General features: G+C 37.3%; 1 protein-coding gene across 1 annotated transcript in view; it reads right to left on the bottom strand.

The window, feature by feature from the left end:
* LOC130708402 (serine/threonine-protein kinase MRCK alpha-like) overlaps positions 1-25,349 on the bottom strand; it is a 63,029-nt gene that overhangs the window by 5,112 nt on the left and 32,568 nt on the right. Inside the window, exons 8-11 of the mRNA XM_057548369.1 lie at positions 17,144-17,225; positions 15,304-15,520; positions 14,111-14,173; positions 10,705-11,301 (exon numbers count right to left, since the gene is read on the bottom strand). Coding sequence (XP_057404352.1) covers positions 10,705-11,301; positions 14,111-14,173; positions 15,304-15,520; positions 17,144-17,225 — 959 coding nt within the window. The remainder of the gene's footprint in view (positions 1-10,704; positions 11,302-14,110; positions 14,174-15,303; positions 15,521-17,143; positions 17,226-25,349) is intronic.

The following is a 25,349-nucleotide window of genomic DNA, read 5'->3' on the forward strand; positions in this document are numbered from 1 at the left end:
CCCACATGGAGAGAAAGGGATAGAAAGTCAGGGAAAATATTTGAAGAGATAATTGTCCCAAACTCCTCAAATATGATAAAATACATGAAAGTACATATCCAAGAAACTCAATGAACTCCAACAGGAGATCTACACAAAAACACTATATTAAAATTGCAAAAACTAACAACAAAGAGAATTTTGAAAGCGTCAAGGGAGAAGGCTGGTGGATTTCATATTCACGTGTTGAAAGAAAAACACTGTTCACCAAGAATTCTATATCTGGTAAAACCATCTTCCAAAAATGAAGGACAGCAGTGATATAGGTAAGATGGCAGAATAGGAAGCTCCAGGTATGTAACCCCATGAAAACTCTGAACTAAACAATAGAATACAAATAGCTTTGTGGGAGCTCTAGAAACCAGCCAGTAATCTGAAGCAACAAAGTGAATGCCCAGTAAAGAAAGAGTCACTCTCAAAATGAGAGCAAATTTCGTGACATTTTTGCTCACTCTTATCCTAACCCATTCCTGGCTCAATATGGTGCAGTAGAGTGAAAGCTGCCCAATTACTGGTCCTCCATTGGGAGAAAAGTAAAAGAGTGCAACTTGATTGCAATGTGTGGCATGCCAGGCAATGTCTGAGAGTCTGATTTCTGTCTCACATGACTCAGAGCTGAGATAGGAATAGTGGAATATTTTGTATATCAGATTGGTGGCTGTGAAAGCAATGATGGATTCAATGGCCCATGAAAACTTCATGGCAACTGTAGACCTGCACACACCTGGAGGGCAGAGATTATTGACAGAGGAATACAACAGAACATTTAAGGGCCAAGAAGCCAGGGGTGAGGCTCTTGGAGAAATGAAACAATTAAAAACAGCTGTGTGTGTGGCAGAATTAGGGGCTTGAAGCTGGGCTTTACACACAGGCCCAGTGAAGGCACATCCTCATAAAAGATCGGAGACGACCTGAAGCCTTTACACCAGGCTGATTAGTGAAGGTTTTCCTCTGCAAGTATCCAGTCTACAAGGCTGGGAGAGGTGGCTGTTTTGTTCAATATGCAATTTTTGACAAAAACTCACAAAATACAGAAAAAACAGGGAAATGTGGCCCATTCAAAGGAACATAATAAATCTCTAGAAAGTGACACTAAAGAAACACAGGCTTCAGGGGCTTCCCTGGTGGCGCAGTGGTTGAGAATCTGCCTGCTAATGCAGGGGACACGGGTTCGAGCCCTGGTCTGGGAAGATCCCACATGCCGCAGAACAGCTGGGCCCGTGAGCCACAATTACTGAGCCTGCGCGTCTGGAGCCTGTGCTCCGCGACAGGAGAGGCCGCGACAGTGAGAGGCCCGCGCACCGCGATGAAGAGTGGTCCCCACTTGCCACAACTAGAGAAAGCCCTCGCACAGAAACGAAGACCCACCACAACCATAAATAAATAAGTTAATTAAAAAAAAAAAAAAGAAACACAGGCTTCAGAGTTGCTAGATGAACTCTTGAAAACAACTGCCTAGGAAGTCAGGAAGGTGATATATCAACAAAGTGAGAATATCAACAAAGAGACAATTTATTTTAAAAAAGCAAATGTGGAGCTAAAAGTGTAAATTGAATATTTCACAAGAGGGGTTCAAAAGCAGACTGCAACAGGCAGAGGAAGGCATCAGCAAAGTTGAAGACAAATCACTTGAAATTATTAGTTCTCAGAGCAAAAAGGAAAATGAATGAAGAGACGTGAACAGACCCTAATGGAATTATGGGAATCCAAAAAAGAAGACATTATGGGAATCCAGGAAGAAAAAAGAGTGAGAAAACAGCGGAAACCTCGTCTGAAGGAATAATGGACAAAAACTTCCCAAGCTGTGAAATACTTGGATATAAAAATACAAGTTAAACGAACTGTAGGGTGAAATCAAATAGACCCACACTAAAACACAGAGCTCCTTAACAGATGAAACAAACATTGATGGAAGGGAGAAACAGTAAGAGTTGGAGACTTTGATAGCCTTCATTCAGAAATGGGAGAGAACAACCACACAGAAGATCAGGAAGGAAACAGAAGACTTAAACAACAGTATCAACCAAATGGACCTAACACACACATATATACACAGCTCTCTACCCAAAGACAGTAAATTATAGATTTTTCTCAAGTGTACATGTAACATTTCCAGAATAGGCCATATGTTAGGCCACAAAACAATTCTTAATAAAAATTAAAACTATTGCAATCACACAATGAATCTTTTTCTATCACAACGGAATAAAAGTGGAAATCAGTAACACAAGGGAAACGAAAATTCACAAACATGTGGAAATTAAACAGCACGCTTTTAAACAACCAATGGGTCGAGGAAGAAATTACAAGAGAAACTACAAAATACCTTGAGACCAAAGAAAAAAAATACAAAATACCAAAACTTACGGGATGGAGCACAAGCAGTGATGAGAGGGAAATTTATACCTGTAAAGGCTTACATTTAAAAAAGAATAAAGATCTCATATCCACAATCGAACATCTTCCTTAAGGAAGTAGAAAAAACTTAACCCAAGGCCAGCAGGTGGGAAAAATAATAAATATTACAGCATACATAAACAAAACAGAAAAACAATATGGACAGTCAATGAAACCAGGAGTCGGTTATTAGAAAAGATCAACAGGTACCTCAAGATGGACACAGAAGAGACTCCTGAATTTCCCTCCTTCCATGGATGCACTGAATATACAGCTACACACAGATCAATTCCCTCTGAAAGATATCAAGAAACTAACTTTAGTGACTCCTACACATTGGGAAACTGAGAAAATACCCACAAGGAAATGTGTAGGAAAGGATGAGACACACTCTTACTATAAACCCCACCCAAGAACAGCGCCTTATAATCTTTCTGAAACCACCAACTCCTAGCCTCTTCCCAATTAGCGCACTGTTTGCACCACATTTCTAATGTCCCAAATTTTAAGGCTGCCGCCTGAGGGATGGGCCCCCAAATCATCTAGCTCTGAGAGCCAAACGGGCTTCCCTTCACAAGTCCCATGGTATTAGAGCAAACAAATAAGCAGTTTTTACAAGGTGCTTGAGCACTCCCTCTGGCTATCTCCCCAAGCTCAGAGCAGAGGGAACACACACAAATGCTTATCTCCCAATTTCTTCCTGGAGGGTGTTGGACTACATACTTTGCCAGCTACTGTCTGAGGGCCCAGCTTCTAATCAGCTTGCATTTCAGCTGACTGGAATCCTGCCTAGAGCCCCAAAGAGCCAGTGGGTACTTACCCTGCTCTCTCCCCCCAGCTTCCTTCAACAATAAAGCCAAATCTCCTGCATGTCCCTGGAGGGAGCTTGTCTACACATTTAGAACCCTGACTTTTAAAACTGCCACCTGAGGGATGGACCCCAAAATAACCTGCCTCTGAAAGTCAACTGGGCTTGCATTCCTGAGCACCACAGTACTATAGCAAACAAAGAAGCAGTTTTTAAATGGATGCATGAGGATTCCCTGTAGCTATACACCCAGACCCAGCATGGAGGGAGATGACAAAATAATGCCCATCTCCCAGTTTCTCCCTGGAAGGAAGTTGTATATTTTCCTAGCTGCTGCCTGTGGTTCTGGCTTCCAGTTAGTCAGCATGTGGAAGCTCACTGGGATCCTTTTGTGAGCCTGGTAAACCTGGTGGACATGTCCCCTGCTATCTCTCCCAGCTCCAAGTAAGACCAAATTTTTATCTTCTCTCCTGAAAGGAGCTTGTCCACACCTCTAGCACACCAGTTTTCAACTGCCACCTAAGGGACTAGCCCCCAATTCACCTAGCTCTGGGAGCTGAAAGGGCTCAGCCTTCATGAGTCCCTGGGACCACTAAAAACAAAGGCTGTTTTACTTGGACAGAGAAGCATTCAGAGCAACTATTTCCCTTGGCTCAGCACAGAGTGAGGAAGAAAAAACTCTTCCAGCTCTGGATTCTTCTTCATAGGGGCTACCCGGCATATGTCATATTCTGACTTTTCCAACTCCTGCCTGATAACTGGGCTTCCAATTCACCTGCATCAGGGAGTTAAAGCAGCAGGCAACTGGCAGTTGTCCAGAAGCCTACACAGGCATATGAGCATTAACCACATCTTTGAGGACACTGATGGGTCTTGGAACACCCTCAACTACTGGAAGTCACTAAGAACAAAGACAATGATTTCAACAACCAGGCCAGGCTGATTAAGGAGGTTCATATCCTACACAAGGCCAATCTGTCAAAACTGGGAAAAGTGGCTGTTTTATACAAAAACCAACACAGAGAGTCAAAGAAAGTAAAGAAACGGGGATGTTTCAAACAAATAAACAGATCTCTAGGAGCTGACCTTAACGAAGTGGATATAAGTGAATTACCCAACAGGGAGTTCAAAATAATCGTAATAAAGATGCTTACTGACGTCAGGAGAATAAAGCATGAACAAAGTGTGAGTTTCAACAAAGAGACAGAAAATATTAAGAAGTACGAAACAGAAATCATAGATTTCAAGAATAAATGAACCGAAAAATTCAATACAGGGCTTCACAAGCAGACTAGGCCAAATGGAAGAAAGAATCAGACAAGGCAGTGGAAGTCATCTAATCAAAAGAGCAAAAAGAAAGAAGAACAGAAAAATGTGAAGATCACATAAGGGACACCAGTAAGTGGATCAATATATGCGTTACAGGTCTTCAAGAAAGAGAAGGAAAGAAAGGGCAGAAAGCATATTCAAAGAAATAATGCTAAAAACTTCCCTAATGTGGGGAAAGAAAGAGATACCCAGATCGAGGAAGCCCAAAAACTTCCAAAGAAGATTAATCCAAAGAGATCTACACATAGACACACTATAATGAAATTTTCAGCAGATAAAGACAGAATCGTAAAAGCAAGAACAGAAAAGCCACTTGTCTAATACATGGGAATCCTCATAAGATTAACAGATTTTTCAGCAAAAAATATTGCAGCCCATAAGGGATAGGAATGATATATTCAAAGTGTGCAAAGAAAAAAAAACTGCCAAGAATACTGTATCCAGCAAACTTGTCCTTTAGAATTGGAGAGACAGAATTTTCACAGACAAACAAAAGCTGAAGGAGTTTATAAAAAAGTTGTTAAAAGTTCTTCAATCTGAAACTTGAGGAGACAAGAATATACAATGGAGAAAAGATGGCCTCTTCAATAAGTGGTGCTGGGAAAACTGGACAGCTACATGTAAAAGAATGAAATTAGAATACTCCCTAACACCATACACAAAAGTAAACTCAAAATGGATTAAAGACCTAAATGTAAGGCCAGACACTATAAAACTCTCAGAGGAAAACATAGGCGGAACACTCTTTGACATAAATCACAGCAAGATCCTTTTTGACCCATCTACTACAGAAATGGAAATAAAGACAAAAAAAACCCAAATGGGACCTAATGAAACTTAACAGCTTTTGCACAGCAAAGGAAAACATAAACAAGACGAAAAGACAACACTCAGAATGAGAGAAAATATTTGCAAATGAAGCAACTGACAAAAGATTAATCTCCACAATTTACAAGCAGCTCATGCAGCTCAATATCAAAAAAACCGAACAACTGAATCCAAAAATGGGCAGAAGACCTAAATAGGCATTTCTCCAAAGAAGATATACAAATTGCGAACAAACACATGAAAGGATACTCAACATCACTAATCATTAGAGAAATGCAAATCAAAACTTCAGTGAGGTATCACCTCACACCGGTCAGAATGGCCATCATCAAAAAAATCTACAAACAATAAATGCTAGAGAGGGTGTGGAGAAAAGGGTGCCCTGTTGCACTGTTCATGGAAATGTAAATTGATACAGCCACTGTGGAGAACAGTATGGAGGTTCCTTAAAAAACTAAAAACAGAACTACCATATGACCCAGCAATCCCACTACTGGGCATATACCCTGAGAAAACCATAATTCAACAAGAGTCATGTACCACAATGTTCATTGCAGCTCTATTTACAATAGCCAGGACATGGAAGCAACCTAAGTGTCCATCAATAGATGAATGGATAAAGAAGATGTGGCACATACATACAATGGAATATTACTCAGCCATAAAAAGAAACGGCATTGAGTTTTTTGTATTGAGGTGGATAGACCTAGATCTGTCATACAGAGTGAAGTAAGTCAGAAAGAGAAAAAGAAATACCGTATGCTAACACATATATATGGAATCTAAAAAAGAAAAAAAAATGGTTCTGAAGAACCTAGGGGCAGGACAGGAATAAAGACACAGAGGTAGAGACTGGACTTGAGGACACGGGGAGGGGGAAGGATAAGCTGGGACGAAGTGAGAGAGTGGCATGGAAATATATACACTACCAAATGTAAAATAGATAGCTAGTGGGAAGCATGCACATAGCACAGGGAGATCAGCTCAGTGCTTTTTGACCTCCTAAAGGGCTGGGATAGGGAGGGTGGAAGGGAGAAGCAAGAGAGAGGAGATATGGGGATATATGTATATGTATAGCTGATTCACTTTGTTATAAAGCAGAAACTAACACACCATTGTAAAGCAATTATACTCCAATAAAGATGTTAAATAAATAAATAAATGGAATCATATGGTATTCATGATTAAGTATATCTGCTACGCCCAAATACATTATAAAAACACCTTCAGAGTGGAATCCAAAGAGAATCCCATAATAATATTGTAATTATCGAAATCTTTTTTTTGACACACAGGGTTAACATAAATTAAAATGGCACATAAATGATGCACATGGGTCCAATTATATAGTACAACACGTATGTAAAATCTGACAAAAATCTTTCTAACACCTACATCTAACAGCAGCTCTTTAAAGAAATTCCATAACATTTCAAAATCTGTGGCTCCTAAACCAGGTCAACTCCCAAAAAGAATATGGTGTAAGATTAGAAAAGTATATCTGGGGAGTGAAATTAATGAACAAAGCAGAAAGAACTTCCAGCCAGTAACATTTTTGGAACTTTCCACTTTATTAATAATAACCTCTTATGGCTCCTAAGTACTCACCTCAACATGAATATGTCTCCCCATTAAAGCAACAGCAATATAATTAACAACACTTCCTACACTCATGTTGTGCCTCTCTTTCCTTTTTCCTGTGGCCAACTCTTGAAAGTGTCATTTACGTTTCACATCCTCCACTTCCCAGCCCTACTGACACCCAGTCCATGGCAATCTGACTTGCGTCTTAACCCATCCATTAAAACTGCTCTCACTACAAGTCATTAACCGTCAATTATTCCTAAAACCAACAGACACGTTTCAGTCTCTGTCTTACTTGAAAGCTCAGCGATACTTGCCTCCTACAATTCTCCCTCTCAGTTTCCTTTGTGGGCTTCTTGCCCTCTGACCACCTCTCTAATATTTATGTTCCTTGGTCCTCTGGCCTATGTCCTATTCTCTCTCACTCTGTTTACTCTCGCACTGGAAGTACAAGCTCAGCATGTCCAAGGAACCAGGCTGATAATGCCAGAAGCTAGTCATTGATTTTAGCTTTACCACAAATGGGATGGCCAGACATTGTGTGCTCTGATGTGTTCAGTGTGACATACAAAACTAGTAAGAAATTACTCTTATTAGAAGCCGTTAATGCTCATTTTCAGTTGTAGGAAATTCAGGACATAGAGGAAGAAGTTAGAAAGCACCACGAGGAAACAGACAGATCTAGATTGTAGAACATCCTACAGGAGAGCAAATCAATGGTGTGGAAAACCACTCAGGATTAGAAGATATTTAAGAGTTAACCACAACATGCCATGTGTGGACCATTTTTGGATTCTGATTCCAAGAAATACACTGTCAAAGAGATGTCTTTATGATAATCAGCAATATTTTAATATGGACTATTGGATGGTAAAAAAGAATCATTGGTAATTTCTTCAGAGGTGGTAATAGTTTTATGAGAAAATGACCATATTTTTAGAGATGTATGTTAAGGTGTGTAGAGGTGGAATGAAAATAATGTTTGGGATTTTATTTCAAATACTTCAACAACTCAACAAAAAAGAAAAAAATTAAGTTATCATATTCCTTCCTCCTCTGCCCATCTGAATCTGTCCCACCTCGTGTTTTATTATCTCAGTAATATCAGTGGCATCACTCATTTGCTCAACTAGGAAATCCTGATTCTCTGGTCCCTGAGCTTCCACTTCTAATCAAAGCTTTGTAAAGCAAAGTTTTGTCAATTATATCTCCTCAATATCCCTCAACTTGTCTCCTCTCTATCCCAACTGTCTCTACCGTACATAATTTTAATCCACAATTTCTACAATGACCTCCTAGTTGGTCTCTTGGGCTCCAGTCTGATCTCTCGTTTATCGTTTACCTCACCACTAGAGCCTAGGCATTTTTCTGAAGTGCATCTCTAACCATGTCAGTGCGTCTGTGATCTGGCTCATGAGAACTCCTCCAGTCCCAATTCTTGAACTCTTATCTTGAACTCCATGTCTGAAACAGTGACCTTATTATAGTTCCTCACAAAATGCAGTATCAATGGCCTTTTCCAGTTATGACAGAGTTGTCTGCTATTGGAATTACCCTCCCACCATCAATAATTATAAAATGGACATAAAAATATAAAAATGGACAAGTCATATGAAATAACTGTTTTTAGGCATTAGTTAGTAGACAGCACAGGACTGCCATTCCTAAAAGAAGATAAATATATAAGGTGGGTCCCACATTCCGCTGTTTCTCTGCCTAACGGAAATCTCCAAAACTGCTATGTAGGAAAATGGAACCCAAGCAGAGAGTTGAAGTTTTGCCAGGCAGAGGAAACAGATTCTAATGTGTCTGGAATTTGCAAGGCAGAGTACACAGAGGAAAGAGCCACAAAGAAAGGTGTCCCAGAAATCTGCACAGCTGTTCCCTCGAAGTTCCTGGCCAAATCCAAAACTGCACACAGACAGAGCAAGATTCCACAAGACTCACGCAGAGCATTGAGAGTGAACAGAAATTTCATAGGTAGTACAGTGCTGGAAAGACATTAGATTTCTGAACCAGACAGAGTAGAGAGACATTGGTGAAAACCCTAGGCATTCAGTTGAGACTCAGAAAGGCCATTCTTTGGGCATGAGGACTAGAAGAAAAACCAAAATAGGCCCGCCCTAACAAAGTCTAATTCCAAGCCTCAGTAAAACTAAAGTGATCCATCAGTAGGTTAATTGTCTGTCAGAACAAAGCACACAACACTCTCTAGAGAAATACATAATATAACCCAGAGTCCCTGTATCATAGCATTCATAATGTCCAGCAAAGATAAAAAAATAATAAGACTTGTAAAAAAGCAGGAAAATAACAGCTTTAATCAAAAAAAAAAACATTCAGTAGAAGCAGACCCATAGAGGCCATATGTTGGAATAATTATAAATAATTGTATAAATAGTTTAAGACTGTGAAAAAATATAAACAAATTGGCAGAGAGGAGAAATCCAGCAAAGAAATGGAAATTTCAAAAAAATACTTGAAATTATAGAACAGAGGAATATAATACCTGAAATGCCTAAAAATCCCTGGACAAACCAGGGGTAAAAGATCGGTGAAACTGAAGATACAATCAATATAAATTATCTAAACTGAAGTAGAGAAGGAAAAAAAGATTTTTAAAAAACAGAGCCTCAACGATTTGTGGAACAAAGTCAAGAGGTCTAATATACATGTAATTGGATCTCCAGAAAAGAGAAAATAGGTTAAAAAAACTTTTAGAAAATATAATGCCTAAAAATTTTCCAAAATTAATGAAAGATAGCAATCTTCAGATCCAAAAAGTCCTGAAAATCCCCAGCAGAATATATACAAAGAAAATCACATGTAAGCACATCACAGTCAAATTGCTGAAAACCAAAGATAATGAGAAAATCTTAATGTCTGCCAAATAGAAAAGACAGAGGGAACAACAATAAAAATGGTTGATTTCTCACTGGAAACAATGGATACCAGAAGAAACTAGAATGACACTTTTTAAGTGCTGAAAGAAAAAAACGCTTCTCGCTTTTTTAGCTGGCCTTTCCAGACTCACCAGTTTAGATTGTGTCCCTCCTACGTGCTCCTGTAGAATACTGTACTCCCCTATCACAGCACTTGCTTAATTATTGATCTGATATCATGATTATAATCTCAATAAAGATACAGACTATTTCACCATGTTTAATATTGTGCCCTTAACTTTTAGCATAGTAAGTTCATATTAAGTGCTCAATTACTATTCTCTAAGTGAATAAAAAATGCTATAGTAAATTTATAAAATGATGGCCTGCATCAATGAAATATCAAATAGGCTAAAAGTATTTAGGAACATTCTATGTAGACTTTACATAAGCTAAATCTAAAAGGCAAAAAGTAATCTACTTAGTAACTATTTCTTATGGTTAATTAATGCTTATGTGGTTTTCAGTGACCATGAAGATATCTACTTAGGAGCTTACAAAAAGCAACAACCTGGATTAAGAATATATTCAAGGTAAATTATCCTATGAATATAGTATAAATTAAAGGCTAAGTTATTTCACATGTATGACTTAGATATAACTTCTTTAGAGCTATTCTACTTAAAAAGACATAGACAACTTAGGAAAATTCTTCAGTGATGTAGTTTTCAAAAATAAAACCGTCATTAACAACATTTAGTCATACGATATAGAATTGTAATAACAAGGTTGGAAATGTACAGAGAGACAAGGAAATAAATTGTAAGATAGCCTTACAGCAATAACTTGGAGTTGCTGGCCACATCAGTTCAGCTGGCCTAGATCTGAGGCCCCTGCTGTCAGTGTAAATTCCAATGCTCTTAAAACATAACAGATACTCAATACTAGAGATCTCAATTGCACAGAGAGCATCCACTGGTTGATGTGCAATAAATGACAGTGTAGGGTCATGGGAGTGCAGCATCCTGTATGGAATTCTTTCTCTCCTCAAGGGGTATCTCAGGAATCCTGATTGGAATCCTACACAGAGCTGTTCGCTGAAGATGCCCATCCACTGGACATTGGTTGGGATTTGGAGCTCTTTAAATTTTCTGTGAGAAATTTTCTTGCTCTGAAACAGCTTGTAACAGAAGATTTGGCTTTTCCTAGCCACACAGAGGCATGTATGGGCCCCTTGGCACACTGTTCCAGAAGTCACGGTCTGGCACCCTTTGGTTTCTGCCAGCTTGTGAATATCAGTCTTTCGTCCATCCAAAGCTGACATGGGAAACAGCTGCACATGGTGACTTCGTCCTGAGATCACTGCAACCATCTGGCCATGGGGGATAAGCTCAATCTGGTGAATCTTCTTCATGTAGCCAATGCGAATAATTTCTACACAAATAAGCATATTTGTAAGTCATTTTAAAATTCATAATAACTTCTGTTTACTTATTTCAACTGTTCTCCAAATTTTACTCATAAGCAACTAAGAAATTTTTCCCAATAAAAATGATCTGATAAATCTTCTTAGTGTCATCAACTTGAGTAATTTCTCTACAAATAAAACAGCAAGTCACCTTCAAATAGCAATGTTTTCTTATTTTTTTATTTTCTTTATTGAGGTATATTTGACATATAACATTATACTAGCTTCAGGTGTACAACATAATGATTCAATATTTGTGTGTATTGAGAAATTGTCACCACAATAAATCTAGTTAACATCCAACACTGTAGATAATTACAATTTTTTCTTGTAATAAAAAATTTTAAGATCTATTCTCTTAGCAACTTTCAAATACACAATATAGTATTATTAACTATGATCATGTTGCTGTACATGACATACCAAGGACTTATTTATTTTATGATTGGAAGTTTATACCTTTAAAACCCCTTCACCCATTTTGCCCATTACCCCCACCTCTGGCAACCACAGATTGTTTTCTGTATCTATGAACATGTTTGTTTAGATTCGACATATAAGTGAGATCATATGGTATTTGTCTTTCTCTGTCTGACTTCTTTCACTTAGAGTAACAACCTCGAAGTCCATTCATCTTGTCATAAATGGGAAGATTTCTTTCTTTTTTATGGCTGAATTATATATATATATATATATATATATATATATATATATATTATATATATATTTTATTTATAATATATATAATATATATATGTATGTATGTATATATATCTCACATCTTTACCCATTCATCCATTGGTAGACACTTAGGTTGTTTCCATATCTTGACTATTGCAAATAATGCTGCAAGGAACATGGAGGTGCGATATCTTTTCAAGTTAGTGTTTTTGTTTTATTCGAATAAATGTCCATAAGTGGAATTGCTGGATCACATGGTAGCTCTATTTTTAATTTCTGAGGAACTTCAATACTGTTTTCCATGTGGCCGCAACAATATACATTCCCATCAACAGTGAACAAGCGTTCTCTTTTCTCCACATCCTCACCAACACATTATTTCTTGGCTTTTTAATAATAGCTATCCTAACAGGTATGAGGTGATATCTTATTGTGGCTTTGATTTGCATTCCCCTAGTGATCTTGAGCACCTTTCATGTATCTGTTGGCTATCTGTATGTCTTCTTTGGGAAAATATCTATTCAGATCCTCTGTCCATCTTTTAATCAGATTGCTTAGGCTTTTTGCTATTGAGTTTTATGAGTTTTTATATATTTTGGATATTAACCCCTTATCAGCTATGATTTGCAAATATTTTTTCCCATTCGATAGGTTGCCTTTTCCTTTTGTTGATGGTTTCCTTTGCTGTGCAGAAGAATGTTTTCCTATTTTAAAATTCTTTCCGATTTTTACTCCAATGGATTTAAATCAGGTTCTAATAAAATCACAGACATAAACGCAAAGGGTAGGTTTGAGAAGGACCAAAAAGGGATAGGAAGAGGATAAGAGATCAAAAATTATATAGGTTAAAAAAAAAAAGATAATTATTCCATAGATAACATAATTACCTTAAACATAAAATTAGCATAATAAAGCACTAAATTCAGTCCTGAGATTCCAGACAGCAAGGCGAACACCCTCAATGTCTGACAAGTGGAAATATACTGCTTCTTCTTTTTTTTTTTTTTTGGCCTTGCCATGCAGCTTGCAGGATCTAGATCTGAACAGGGATCAAATCCAGGGCCCCGGCAATGAAAGTGCCGAGTCCTAACCACTGGACCACCAGGGAATTCCCAATATACTGCTTCTTTAGGGAACAAAACTGTCCTTTTTTTTCTGGCACTAAATTGATTCCTTTATTACACAAACATTTGTTGATTGACTACTATGTGCCAGGCACTGTTTAAGTGCATAGGATACAGTGCTGAACAAAGAGAGACAAGTCCCTGCTCTTATGCTGGCACCTGGTGGACCTTTCATGGGTCTCCTCACCAGGACTGAGTCACCCACACAGCATGGGAAGCCTTCAATGGAGAATAGCTAATGCCCTTCAAATGCAGGTTCTCCTTTAACTAACTTATCATTAGAGTGCAAGACATTCAAGAGAACATCTATATTACAATGACTCCTCTTCATTTCATCTACTCCCCCATTTCTCCCTCAAACAACCATGAGAGCCAAACAAAAACAAACAAAACAAAAACAGAAACAGAGAACTCTGCGGTCTTATCTGAGAAGTATTCACTTTATGTTGTTACTCTTTGTGGTGTCAATGTACTAGTGGGGGAGGGGGATTCAAGCAGAAGTGTTTCCTTTCATGCACCAACTTGAAGACGGTAAACTAAGTTCTTACAGCGCACTTATTAGATAAAATCACTTGTGAAGATATTTGGACACACTACTATATATAAAATAGATAACCAAGAAGGACCTACTGTATAGCACAGGGAGCTCTACTCAATCTTCTGTAATAACCTATATGGGTAAAGAATCTGAAAAAGAATGAGTACATGTATATGTATAACTGAATCACTTTGCTGTACACCTGAAACTAACACAACATTGTAAATCAACTATACTCCAATAAAATTTTTTTTCAAAAGATATTTGGACTCTGGAAGATTATGGATCTCTGAAAGGAGAAAAGTCATCAGTTGACTTGAAAACACATCGAACCAGATGTGGAAAATTTCTTTTACAGAAAAGAAGAGAAGAACCTGATATTATTACTATTAGAGTTTAAAGTTATTCCAGAACAGTAAATACTCTCCTTACCATCTATGGTAACGTGGACAACAAATAACCCTTCTTCATTTCCCAGAGCGATTCTTTTGTGATCTATATTTGACACATAAATTAAAATATCAAGTATTTTTGGGGGCAAACATTAAGTGAAGCTAATAAGATAAACTGGACAAGTTTATCAATGTTGAAAAAGTGTAGAAATCAAATTAAGTATATATTTAGCAATACTACAGTGAAAAGAAACATAAAAATAAATAATTGGCACTATGATTTTTCTTTCACATTACAGAAATAAGCATAATAAAACATTACTTTTCTCAACAGAAAGATCATTTTACAAAGTAATCTTTATGAATACTTAGAGAAAGTATAATATTCAAGTAATGATAAACTGTCAAATTTGCTATAAATAAGTGATGTTTCATGAATGAAAAAATTTTATAAAATAATTTGGTGACCTTGGCCTGAGCTAAAACAGCATGGGGAGGTATGTCACAACAGAGTGAGAACTAAAAAAGTGCAAAGATAGCACATTACGTGAAGGCTTTGAATACAAAGCACAGATATTACATATATAAGCTCATTTAATCCTCTCCATAACTGAAAAACTGGAATTATCTGCATTTAACACATGAAGTTTAGTAACTAGCTCCGTGACCCCCAGGAGGAAATAGCTAAGTGGCTCTATTGTCACCAGTATCTAATGCAGAAGAAATGCTGTTTAAGAGATGCAAGTATTCTTGTCTATTGATAAAACTTTCAGTATTGATCTTAGCATTTCATTCATTGATTCACTTGATTTTCACTTATTTATTGAGTATTGGGCGTTGGGATTTGAAAGACAGTCTCTGCCCTTAAGGCAGGTAGTTCACAGTTACACACAAGGTCACACCCCTTATGTGTTTGGGGCCAGATGTGTTTGGGAGCTCATAATTTTTCAGACTTGAAAAGGTAGATTGAAAAGACTTGAAAGGTAGATTAAAGAAACGCCCTTTTAGGCAGGACCTGGGGAGCCATCATATAATCAAATATATTTTTGCAGAGAATCTGATGAGTAGCTGTGGGATAGAAGTGGGAAGACAACCCTCCACCCCCGGGTAAGCCTCATTCACTCAGGTTTTGCTGACAAATGAATTGTGGATAAAGTTAAGGTTTTCAGATTTCAACATTGGGACTGTGGTGAAAGGTAGGAACCTAGCGGGATAAATGTTGTAAATCCATACCTATGATTGCAGCTGTCTGGGTGGTTTTGATCAGGGGTAGATTGTTGTCATAAGCCTCTTTCAGAACATAGACTGAGCGGTCTCCGGAATGACTTTTTCTCAATATTTTGTGCAATTCACTCAGCACGCTCACCCACTCACTCTTCTCATTCTCGCTATCTGCTAAGATTGGGATTGAATATCTATTACTAGGTGCTGAGAGCTGGGAAGCTGTGACCTAGAATGATTTAAGGAATATCTAGGTTATAAGAAAGCAAGCATTCTTTATGCCAGCCTGTCTAGCATTTTTCATAAAACTCACCATTGTTAAACGAAATGTTAAATAACATTACCCTCTTCCTGGTAGTAAAATAGATGACGTGAGTATCAGAAGCAGGCCCAAAGCAAAGTGTCAGAAGCACTTCTATTTTGATCCTCATAAAACCACCGGTGTTCTCTGACTACCTAAAGTCTTGTACTTCATCAAATGGAAATAGCTACCATTTATTGAATGCTGACTCTGTACCAGGAACTGCTCTAAGAAATTGACATGTGTTAATTGATTAAATCCTCACAGAAACCTCAGTGCCTAGTTACTGCTATTCTCTCCATTTTATCAGTGAGAGGACAGGAGCACAGCAGGGTAGAATGCAGGCAGTCTGATGCCAGAACCTCCACTCTGAGTCTCTCTATTGCTTTAATTCTAACACACAGCTTTGCATCTTTAGCTTATCTCTGAAACGGCAATGTGTTTTGCAATGGCAATCATCATAATCAATTGTGATATTACAGAATGTTCAGGAGTTTTTTGTTGTTAAGTTAGAAATATTCAAAAACACATGTTTTCCTTGTTGCTACATGCCTATAACTTACATTATACTAGTAAATGGCAAATCAGATTTAAATTTTAAGGTATATAATTAAGCTAGCAGAACTCTAATATATAAAACTTTCTTTTGTGAGCATGAAGTTAGCAGCAATGACATCATAAATTCCCACTGTAAGTCAGTTCCAAATGGCCAGGTCTTTGTAGTCTCTTGGTGGTTGGGTACAGTCTAAATAGATGTCTATCTTTGCACTAAGGAACTAAGAATACTCCTGTCTGGCCTTTGTTAAACCAAGATTCCTAGGTTGACTGTAACCACATGGGTCTCGAGGGGATAACAGTCCTTTGCTTTCTCTGTCACTTTATTTAATCCATTCCAGAATCACTTTTATTTTTTACATGAATTTTAAAGAGCAGAGTGTCTATTTTTTAGAGTTTGCAAAACAACATCTTTCCCCAATTTTTCCATTTTGTACTCTTGGCTTGAATCTGAATTATGACTTCAAAATATTGTCTCAGAGGAGACTTATTTTACCAAGTACCTCTAGTTTTAGAAGTTGCACATTCATGCTATTGTAGGTCCATGAATCGGCGACCTTCCTCTATGTCTGACCCAGAAGTATATGGTCTCTCTTCCTCTGTTACTGTTTTTTCCTTCTTCTTTCACACCCCCCACCCCAGTACCATTCTGCTTTGTAAGCTTCCCCTGTTTTCAGCTATGAATTAGATCTGTCCTGTTACCTTAGTGTGGAATGAATGGACACCCTCAGGAACATTTGTATCTTAAGTCTCAGATTTAACTGTAGAATGAAAGATGTGACACCTGCCAAAAGCTATTTATAGTATTTTTGAATAAGAATAAAGGGCTAGATTTCTTGTGGCAAGTGGGAGAGGGAGGGAAACTATCCCACAGCACTTCTAAAACCTCAACCTCCAGGTACCTTCAGTAACCCAAGGAGCCCTGACCTCTAGGAACAGGCAGAAAAGGGATGAAACAAAACATACAAGGGATCCAATGACAGTATGCAAGCTTACCTTAAACATACGAGGCATTTCCTTTCTCCTTGCAGGAATAAAATCAGAGGGCCAGACTGAACTAACAGAAAACGCTCCATCCCTGAAGGAAAAGCAAGACACTGGGAGTGAGTAGAATCACCGGAAAGCGAGTAAAACAATACATAAACATAATCCTCAATTTTAATTTCCCTGATTTTTAACATTCTTTTTTGTAGTAACTGACAGTGGTCAAAACATTGTATCAGCAGTACCCGGCCTGTCGCATATTATCAGAAAACGCAAGTTAACTCTGGGCTGTCCCTGACTCACCATTCACAGGGAACTAGGAAGGAGCACCTGTCTGACTCCAAAGCCACGGTCCCTAGAAGATGGGCCATGTGCCCTCAGATCAGCTCATTTGTATATTTTTTAAATGTTACCGAGATAGACTTGACATATAATAAACTGCACGTTTTTAAAGTGAACAATTAGGTAAGTTTTGATCTATGTATACACCTGTGAAACCATCACCACACTGTAGGTAATGAACATGTCCATCACCCCCAAAAGTTTCCTGGTACAGCTTTGTAACCCCTACCCCCCATCCTTAGCACTCTTCCCTCCTCCCCCACTGATCTGCTTCCTGTCACTCTAGATTAATTTGCATTTTCTAACATTTTATAGAAATGAAATATACAATATGTGGTCTTTTTGTCTGGCTTTTTCTCAGCATAACAATTTTGTGATGCATTCATGTTGCCACATGGATGAACACTTCATTTCTATGTATTGTTGAGTAATATTTCATTGTATGGATATGCCACAACATATGCGTTCACCCATTAATGGGCATTCGGGTTGTTTCAAGTTTGGGGCTATTTTAAATGAAGCTGTTATGAATGTTCATGTATGTCTTTATGGACATATGCTTTCTCTGGTAGAAATACCTAGGAGGAGAATGACTAGATCATATATTAGGTGTGTGTTTAGCTTTTTATGAAACTGCCAAACTCTTTTTAACAGTGGTTATATGATTTACAAAGCAATATATGAGAGATCTAGGTCCCCCACATCCTCCCAATACTTGAAATAATCTTTTTAATTTTAGTCTTTCTTATGATGTGAAGTGGTACCTCATGGTTATTTTATTTGAATTTACCTAATAATTAATGGTGTTGAGCATGTAAGTATCTGTTATGTGCTTATTTGACATATGTATCTTCTCTATTGAAGTATCTTTTCAAATCCCTTGCACATTTTTTTTAAATTGGGCTATTTTCTTATTATTGGGGTGGCCAAAAATTGCCTTTGGTTTTTAAATAAAAATAAAAGACACATTTTTCATTTTCACCAAGAACTTTATTGTACAATGCATTCACCCTCTTTTTCCACTACCTTCTGCCATTTTTCAGGCAACTCCATAATTCCATCTTCCCAAAACTTTTTATCTTTTTGAGCAAAGAACTGTTCCAGGTGCCTTTTACAGTCTTCCAGGGAATTGAACTTTTTTCCATTAAGAGAATTTTGTAAAGACCGAAATAAATGGAAATCCGAAGGTGCAATGTGTGATGAATACGGAGGATGAATCAGAACTTCCCAGCCAAGCTGTAACAGTTTTTGCCTGGTCATCAAAGAAGCAGGCAGCCTTGCGTTATCCTGATGGAAGATTATGCATTTTCTGTTGACTAATTCTGGACGCTTTTCGTTGAGTGCTGCTTTCAGTTGGTCTAATTGGGAGCAGCACTTGGAATTAATCCTTTGGTTTTCCGAAGGAGCTCATAATAGAGGACGCCCTTCCAATCCCACCATATACACTTTGGTGTGGTTTGGTGGTGGTTCATTTCTCTTGCCCCACGATCTCTTCCATTCCACATTGTTGTACAGTATCCACTTGTCATTGCCCATCACAATTTGTTGCAAAAATGGAACTTTTTCATTACGTTTAAGTAGAGAATCACACACGGAAATATGGTCAAGAAGGTTTTTTTCACTTAACTTATGTGGCACCCAAACATCAAAGTCATTAACATAACCAGGCTGGTGCAAATGATTTTCAACACTTGATTTGGATATTTTGAGTATGTCGGCTATCTCCCACATAATCATAACGTTGATTGTTCTCAACTAATGTCTCGATTTAATCGCTATCAACTTCAACTGGTCTACCCGACCGTGGAACATCAGCCAGCAAGAAATCTCCAGCACGAAACTTCGCAAACCACTTTTGACGTGTTTGATCAGTCACAGAACCATCTCCATACACTGCACAAATCTTTTTTTGCATTTCAGTTGTGTTTTTACCTTTCTTGAAATAATAAAGCATAATGGGCCGAAAATGTTGCTTTTTTCCTTCCATCTTCAATATTAAAATGGCTACACAAAATTCCACCAATTTTGATAAGTTTTTTTTTAATGCACGCTGATATGACAGCTGTCACATACAATCTAACAAAACTGTTTCGAATGAAGTCAAAGACAACTTAGTGCTACTAGAGCCATCTTAGAGAAAAAAACAAATGAACCTTTTGGCCAACCCAATATTAAGTTTTAAGAATTTTTATATATTCTAGATATAAGTCCTTTACCAGATATTTGATTTGCCTCCAGTCTGCAGCTTTTATTACTTCTCTTGACAATGTATTTCAAGGAGCAGAAGTTTTAAATTTTGATGAAGTCCAATTTATCAATTTTTAAATTTTACCTGTTGTGCTTTATGTTGTATCTAAGAACTATTTGCCTTATCCAAGATCAGAAATATTTTCTCCCATGTTTACTTCTAGGTGCTTTATAGTTTTAGGTTTTACATTTAGTTCTATGGTCTATTTTGAGTTAAATTTTGTATATTGTAAAAAGTATAAATCAAAGTTGATTTTTTTACACATAGATATCTAAAATTCCAATTTCATTTGTTGCTAGATTTTGCAACTTGTTGAAAATATTGTATATATTAAAGTAACAGAAAATGCAGAAATATAGTTACAAATGTTTTATATATGAAAGTATATTTTATGTGCATGTTAAAAATATATATGTAAATATATTTTATATGTATATTAGAAATATATATATTTGTACATATATTTCTAGGTTTGTTTTTTTTTTTTTTCAAAGTTGTTTTGGCTCTTCTAACTCTTTTGCATTTTCCTATGACTTTTAGAATCGGCTTGTCAATTTCTACAAAAAGAATTAAGAAGCCTACTGGGATTTTGATTAAGATTGTGTTAAAACTATAGATCAATTTTGAGAACAATCACATTTTTAAAATATTGAGTTCTGCAATGCATGAACACAGTCTCTCTCTCTATTTATTTAGATCTTTGTTAATTTCTTTCATCAATATTTTATAGTTTTCAGTGTACAAGTCTTGCACATCTTTTGTCAGATTTATTTCTAAGTATTTTTTTAATATTTATTTATTTTATTTGTTTTCCTTATTTATTTATTTTTTAATTATTTTTGGCTACGTCAGGTCTTAGTTGCAGCACATGGGATCGTCCTTGAGGCATGAGGGGTCTTTTTGTTACAGCACATGGTCTCTTCGTTGTGGTGCTTGGGCTTCTCTAGTTGTGGTGTGTGGGCTTCTCCCTAGTTGTGGCACAAGGGCTCCAGAGCACATGGGCTCTGTAGTTTGCAGCACGCAGACTCTCTCATTGAGGTGCACAAGCTCAATAGTTGGGGCTCGCAGGCTTAGTTGCCCCAGGGCATGTGGGATCTTAGTTCCCCAACCAGAGATGGAACCCATGTCCCCTGCATTGGAAAGCGGGTTCTTTACCACTGGACCACCAGGGAAATCCCTATGTTTTGATGCTATGGCAAATGGCATTACTTATTTAATTTTGATTTCTGATTATTTGTTGCGAGTATAAAGAAATGCAATTTATTTTATATATTGATCAAGCATCCTGCAAACTTGCTGAATTCATTGATTAGTTCTAATAGCTTCTTTGTAGATTACATTGAATTTTCTCCATAGATATTCATTTTGTCTATGAATAATTTTGCTTCCTTCTTTCCAACACGGATGTATTTTATTTCTATTTCTTCCCTGGCCTGGATTTCCAATACAATGTTAAATAAGTGTGGTGAGATCAAACATCTTTGTCTTGTTCCTGATCTTAGGGAGAAAGCATTGAGTCTTTTGCCACTAATTATGATGTCAGCTGTGGGATTTTCATAGATGCCCTTTATCAGGAGGAAGATGCTCCCTTCTAAGTGTTCATCAAGAATATATGATTTTGTCAAAAGTGTTTACTGTATCTACTGACATGATCTTTTTCATTTTTTGATACGGTAAAATACATTGATTTTTTAATATAAACCAGCTTTCCTGAGATACACTACACTTGCTCAAGATGCAATATAATTTTTACATAATATTGGATTCGATTTGCTAACATTTTGTAGTTTTCCTCACATGTATGTGCTGATCAGTAATCTGCTGAATCCTCAAGCTAGATCCTCTGTAGATCCATGCAGAGCTAGTGCATGCTCTCAATCTCTCCCTCCCTCCCTCTCTCCCTCTCTCTCTCTCTCTCTCTCTCTCACTCTCTCTTCTCTAGCTCTGTACTTTGTCCTGTGAACTCTGGCTACTGGGTCTCTCTGGACTCTCAGCTTCATCTCTTCAGTTCAGGGAGTTCACCTGGGTCTGCCTGGGATTCCAATTTCTGTGTTATATACTGGAAGCTCTCACAAGGCAGTAACCTGGGGCAAGTATAGAGCTCACCTCATTTACTTCCCTTCATTGTCTGATATCCAGAACCTTAAATCAGTTCTTTTGTTATTTCACGGGGAAGGTTAAATATAAATATGGCCCCTGTTACTCCGTCTTGGTTGAAAGTAGAAGTCTGTTTGATTCAGCTCACTTGATAATTTTTGGCTTCTCCAACACTTAAAACAAACTCATTTCTTTCCCCCAATGCTACCATTCTCCATTATATCCCTACAGCTGTCAATGTGACCCTCAGTTTTTCAGTCTTGATGACTTAAAACCTCAGTACCATCTGGTATTGCAACTCTTTTCTTCATCTTCCTTTTTCTGCCACTCACCATGTCCCATGAGGTCACTTTAGTAATATTTCCTGCACCTGTCTCTTCTTTTGTAATTCCTGCAGCCACCGCTTTAATGCAGACACTCATTTGATCTGAAGGATGGACAATTGTAAGCTGGACTCCTTGGCTCCAGCACCACTTTAATTTTCCCTGTCCCCAAAATGAAACACACACACACACACACACACAAACACACACACTCCCAAACCAACTTATTAAAAATCTACATCAAGAGTAACTTTCTAAAGTCACCTTCAAGATTATCTAGTTTCCTGTATCAGTTATTTAAGGTAATACCAAATTTCTGACAAAGATGACATGAGCTGATGTGAAGAATACAAAACAAAGTTTGTGAGTAAGGAATCAAAATAAGACAGGATGAATGTAGAGACCCACAGAATCTGTGATAAGGAGAAAGTTCAGGCTGAGCAAGCACACAGCCATCACAGGGCAGGTTACACCTGGAAAAGAAGTGTAAGGGAATACTATGAATAAATGTCTCACTACCTGGAGCCACAGGAAGTGAAGGGACCACCCAGGGAGTGTGCAGAGAAGGAAGAAAAGAAGGCCAAGGACAGATGCTCAGAGACACTAAGAGAAAAGTGTAGAGGAGCCGAAAAGATGCAGAAGAATCAGGGGGAGCAGAGAGCATATTGCCTTTCCCCGAAGGATACACTTTCTATAAGTTCACCGATTCAATATTCTTTATTAAACACTTAAAGAGTGTCTGGAGTGACATTTGCAACAATGGCAGAGTAAGGATCTCTGAAGATTCTCTCCTTCATAAAAGAAATGAGAAAACTAGCAAAATTCATCAGAAACAACTTTTTTAGAACTCTATAAATTAACCAAGGTTTGTGGCAATCTGAGGAGGATTTATTTAAAATAAAAAAGTAAAAAAAAAGCCGAATCTTGGTAAGAAGTATGAGCTTTGTGGTAGCTTAACTCGCCCTAGTCCCATGCTCCATTTCCAGCTCCTCAGTAGCCTTGAAAAATGGCAGCCTGCATTCACAGTGCATCCTAGAAGCCACTGGACACCTGAGGGACCTGGAAAGAGGAGGAAGAAGGAGAAAGGAGCTGGAGTATTAGGCTTGATTCAGAGGTCTCCCAGGGAAAAGTCTATTCCCCAAGGGGAACTTATAAAAAACTATTTCATGCAAGCATTTTAACTGCATAGCTGCCTATGCAGTGCTTAACAGCTGGACAAAATAATAGATTAACCAAAACTCTTAAAAGGAAAAGTTAGAAAATGAGATATCCATAGGGGTTTTGAAAAGGTCTGACATATTGCTAAGAATCTAGAGCATCATGCACATGCATAGAACTGTGAACATGCCTAGGGTTATGCATATGCTCAGGAAAGACCAGAGAAGGACATAAGTTCTCACCTCTGGCTGACATTGGATGCATAGATAAATGTTTTTCATCAAATTTCAGAGGTTTTCTGCCATTATCTCTTCCAATATTCTTGAGGCTTTGCACAAGTATAACGTGTTGTCAACTGCCTGGCTGAGTGTTGAAGAAGTGACCCCACTTGCACACAGAGCTCTTCAGCAAAGTGTGGGAGATTCACTGGTTCCAGATGTTTAAAGAAATCTCTGCAAAATCATTAGCTAACTACTAAGCTAACAAAGTAGAGACATCAAATAACTACACATGACTAAGAATAAAGACTTTATAGATTAGTTTGAAAAATTCACTGAACAAACAAACAACAACTACAACAAACAACAATAACAAATCCTGGAGAAGAAGTAGAATTTGATAACTAGAGCTGACAATAGTATTATTTGAAATGTCCAGTTTAAAAAAATATATACTGTATGACTTGCAAGGAAGCATAAAAGTATGACCAATACACAGGAAAAAAGCAATCAATAGAAGCTATCTCTGAGGAAACCCAGATATTGGATTTACCAGACCAAGATTTAAATCAGCTATTTTAAATATGTTTGAAGACCTAAAGGAAATCATGCCTAAAGAACTAAATGAAAGTATGAGAATGATGTCTCACCAAGTAGGAAATATAAATAAGGAAATAGAAAATACAAAAAAGAACCAAACAGAAATTCAAAGGTTGATGAGGACAATAACTGAAACGAAGAATTCACCAGAAGGGGTCAACAACAGAACTGAGCTGGCAGAAAGCAGAATCACTGAACTTGAAGACAGGTCAATTAACATTATCCAGTCTGAAGAAAAGAAAGAAAAAAGAATGAAGAAAAATTAATAAAACCTCAGAGTTCCTTGGGACACCATGAAGAATACTAAACTATATATAATGGGAGTCCCAGAAGGAGAGGAGAGAGAAAAGGGGTCAGAAAGGATAATTGAATGAAAATCTCAAATCAATATATAACCTAACTTTCCATCTTGAGAAACTAGGAAAAGAAGAGCAAACTAAACTCAGAACAAGCAGAAGGAAGGAAATAATAAAGTTTAGAGTGGAAATTAATAAAACAGAGAATAGAAAAATAAGAGAAAATCAAGAAAACCAAAAGTTGGCTTTTTGAAAAGATCAACAAAACTGGATAAACTTTTAGCTAAACTGACCAAGAAAAAAATGAAAGAAACCTCAAATTACTAAAGTCAGAAGTAAAGTGGGAACATTACTTCTGACCTTTCAGAAAATAAAAGGGAATACTATGAACAAGTGTATGCTCCCAAAATTAGATAATCTAAAGAAAATGGAAACATTCCTAGAAAAACACAAGGTACTAAAGCTGACTCAAGAAGATGTAGAAAATCTCAATAGACTTATAACAAGTAAAGAGATTGAACTAGCAATCAAAAAATATCCCATAAAGGAACCCCCAGGACCAGATGACCACACTAGTGAATTCTACCAAACATATTTAATACCAATCCTTCACAAACTCTTTCAAAAATAAAAGAGAAGAGAGTACTTTCCAACATAATCTGAGGTCAGTATTATCCTAATACCAAAACCAGGCAAAAATATCACAAGGCAACAAAACTATAGACCAATATCCTGTGTTAATATAGATGCAAATATCTTCAAAAATTCTATTGAACCCAATCCAACATATTATAAAAAAGATTAGATACCATGACCAAGTGGGATTTATCCCAGGAATGTATGATTGGTTCTATATACAAGTAACAATTAATGTAATACATCATGAGAATTAAGGGGAAAACAATCATGTGATCTTCTCAATAGACACAAAAAAAG

This window comes from Balaenoptera acutorostrata, chromosome 6, assembly GCF_949987535.1.
Source record: "Balaenoptera acutorostrata chromosome 6, mBalAcu1.1, whole genome shotgun sequence".
Lineage (NCBI taxonomy): Eukaryota > Metazoa > Chordata > Mammalia > Artiodactyla > Balaenopteridae > Balaenoptera > Balaenoptera acutorostrata.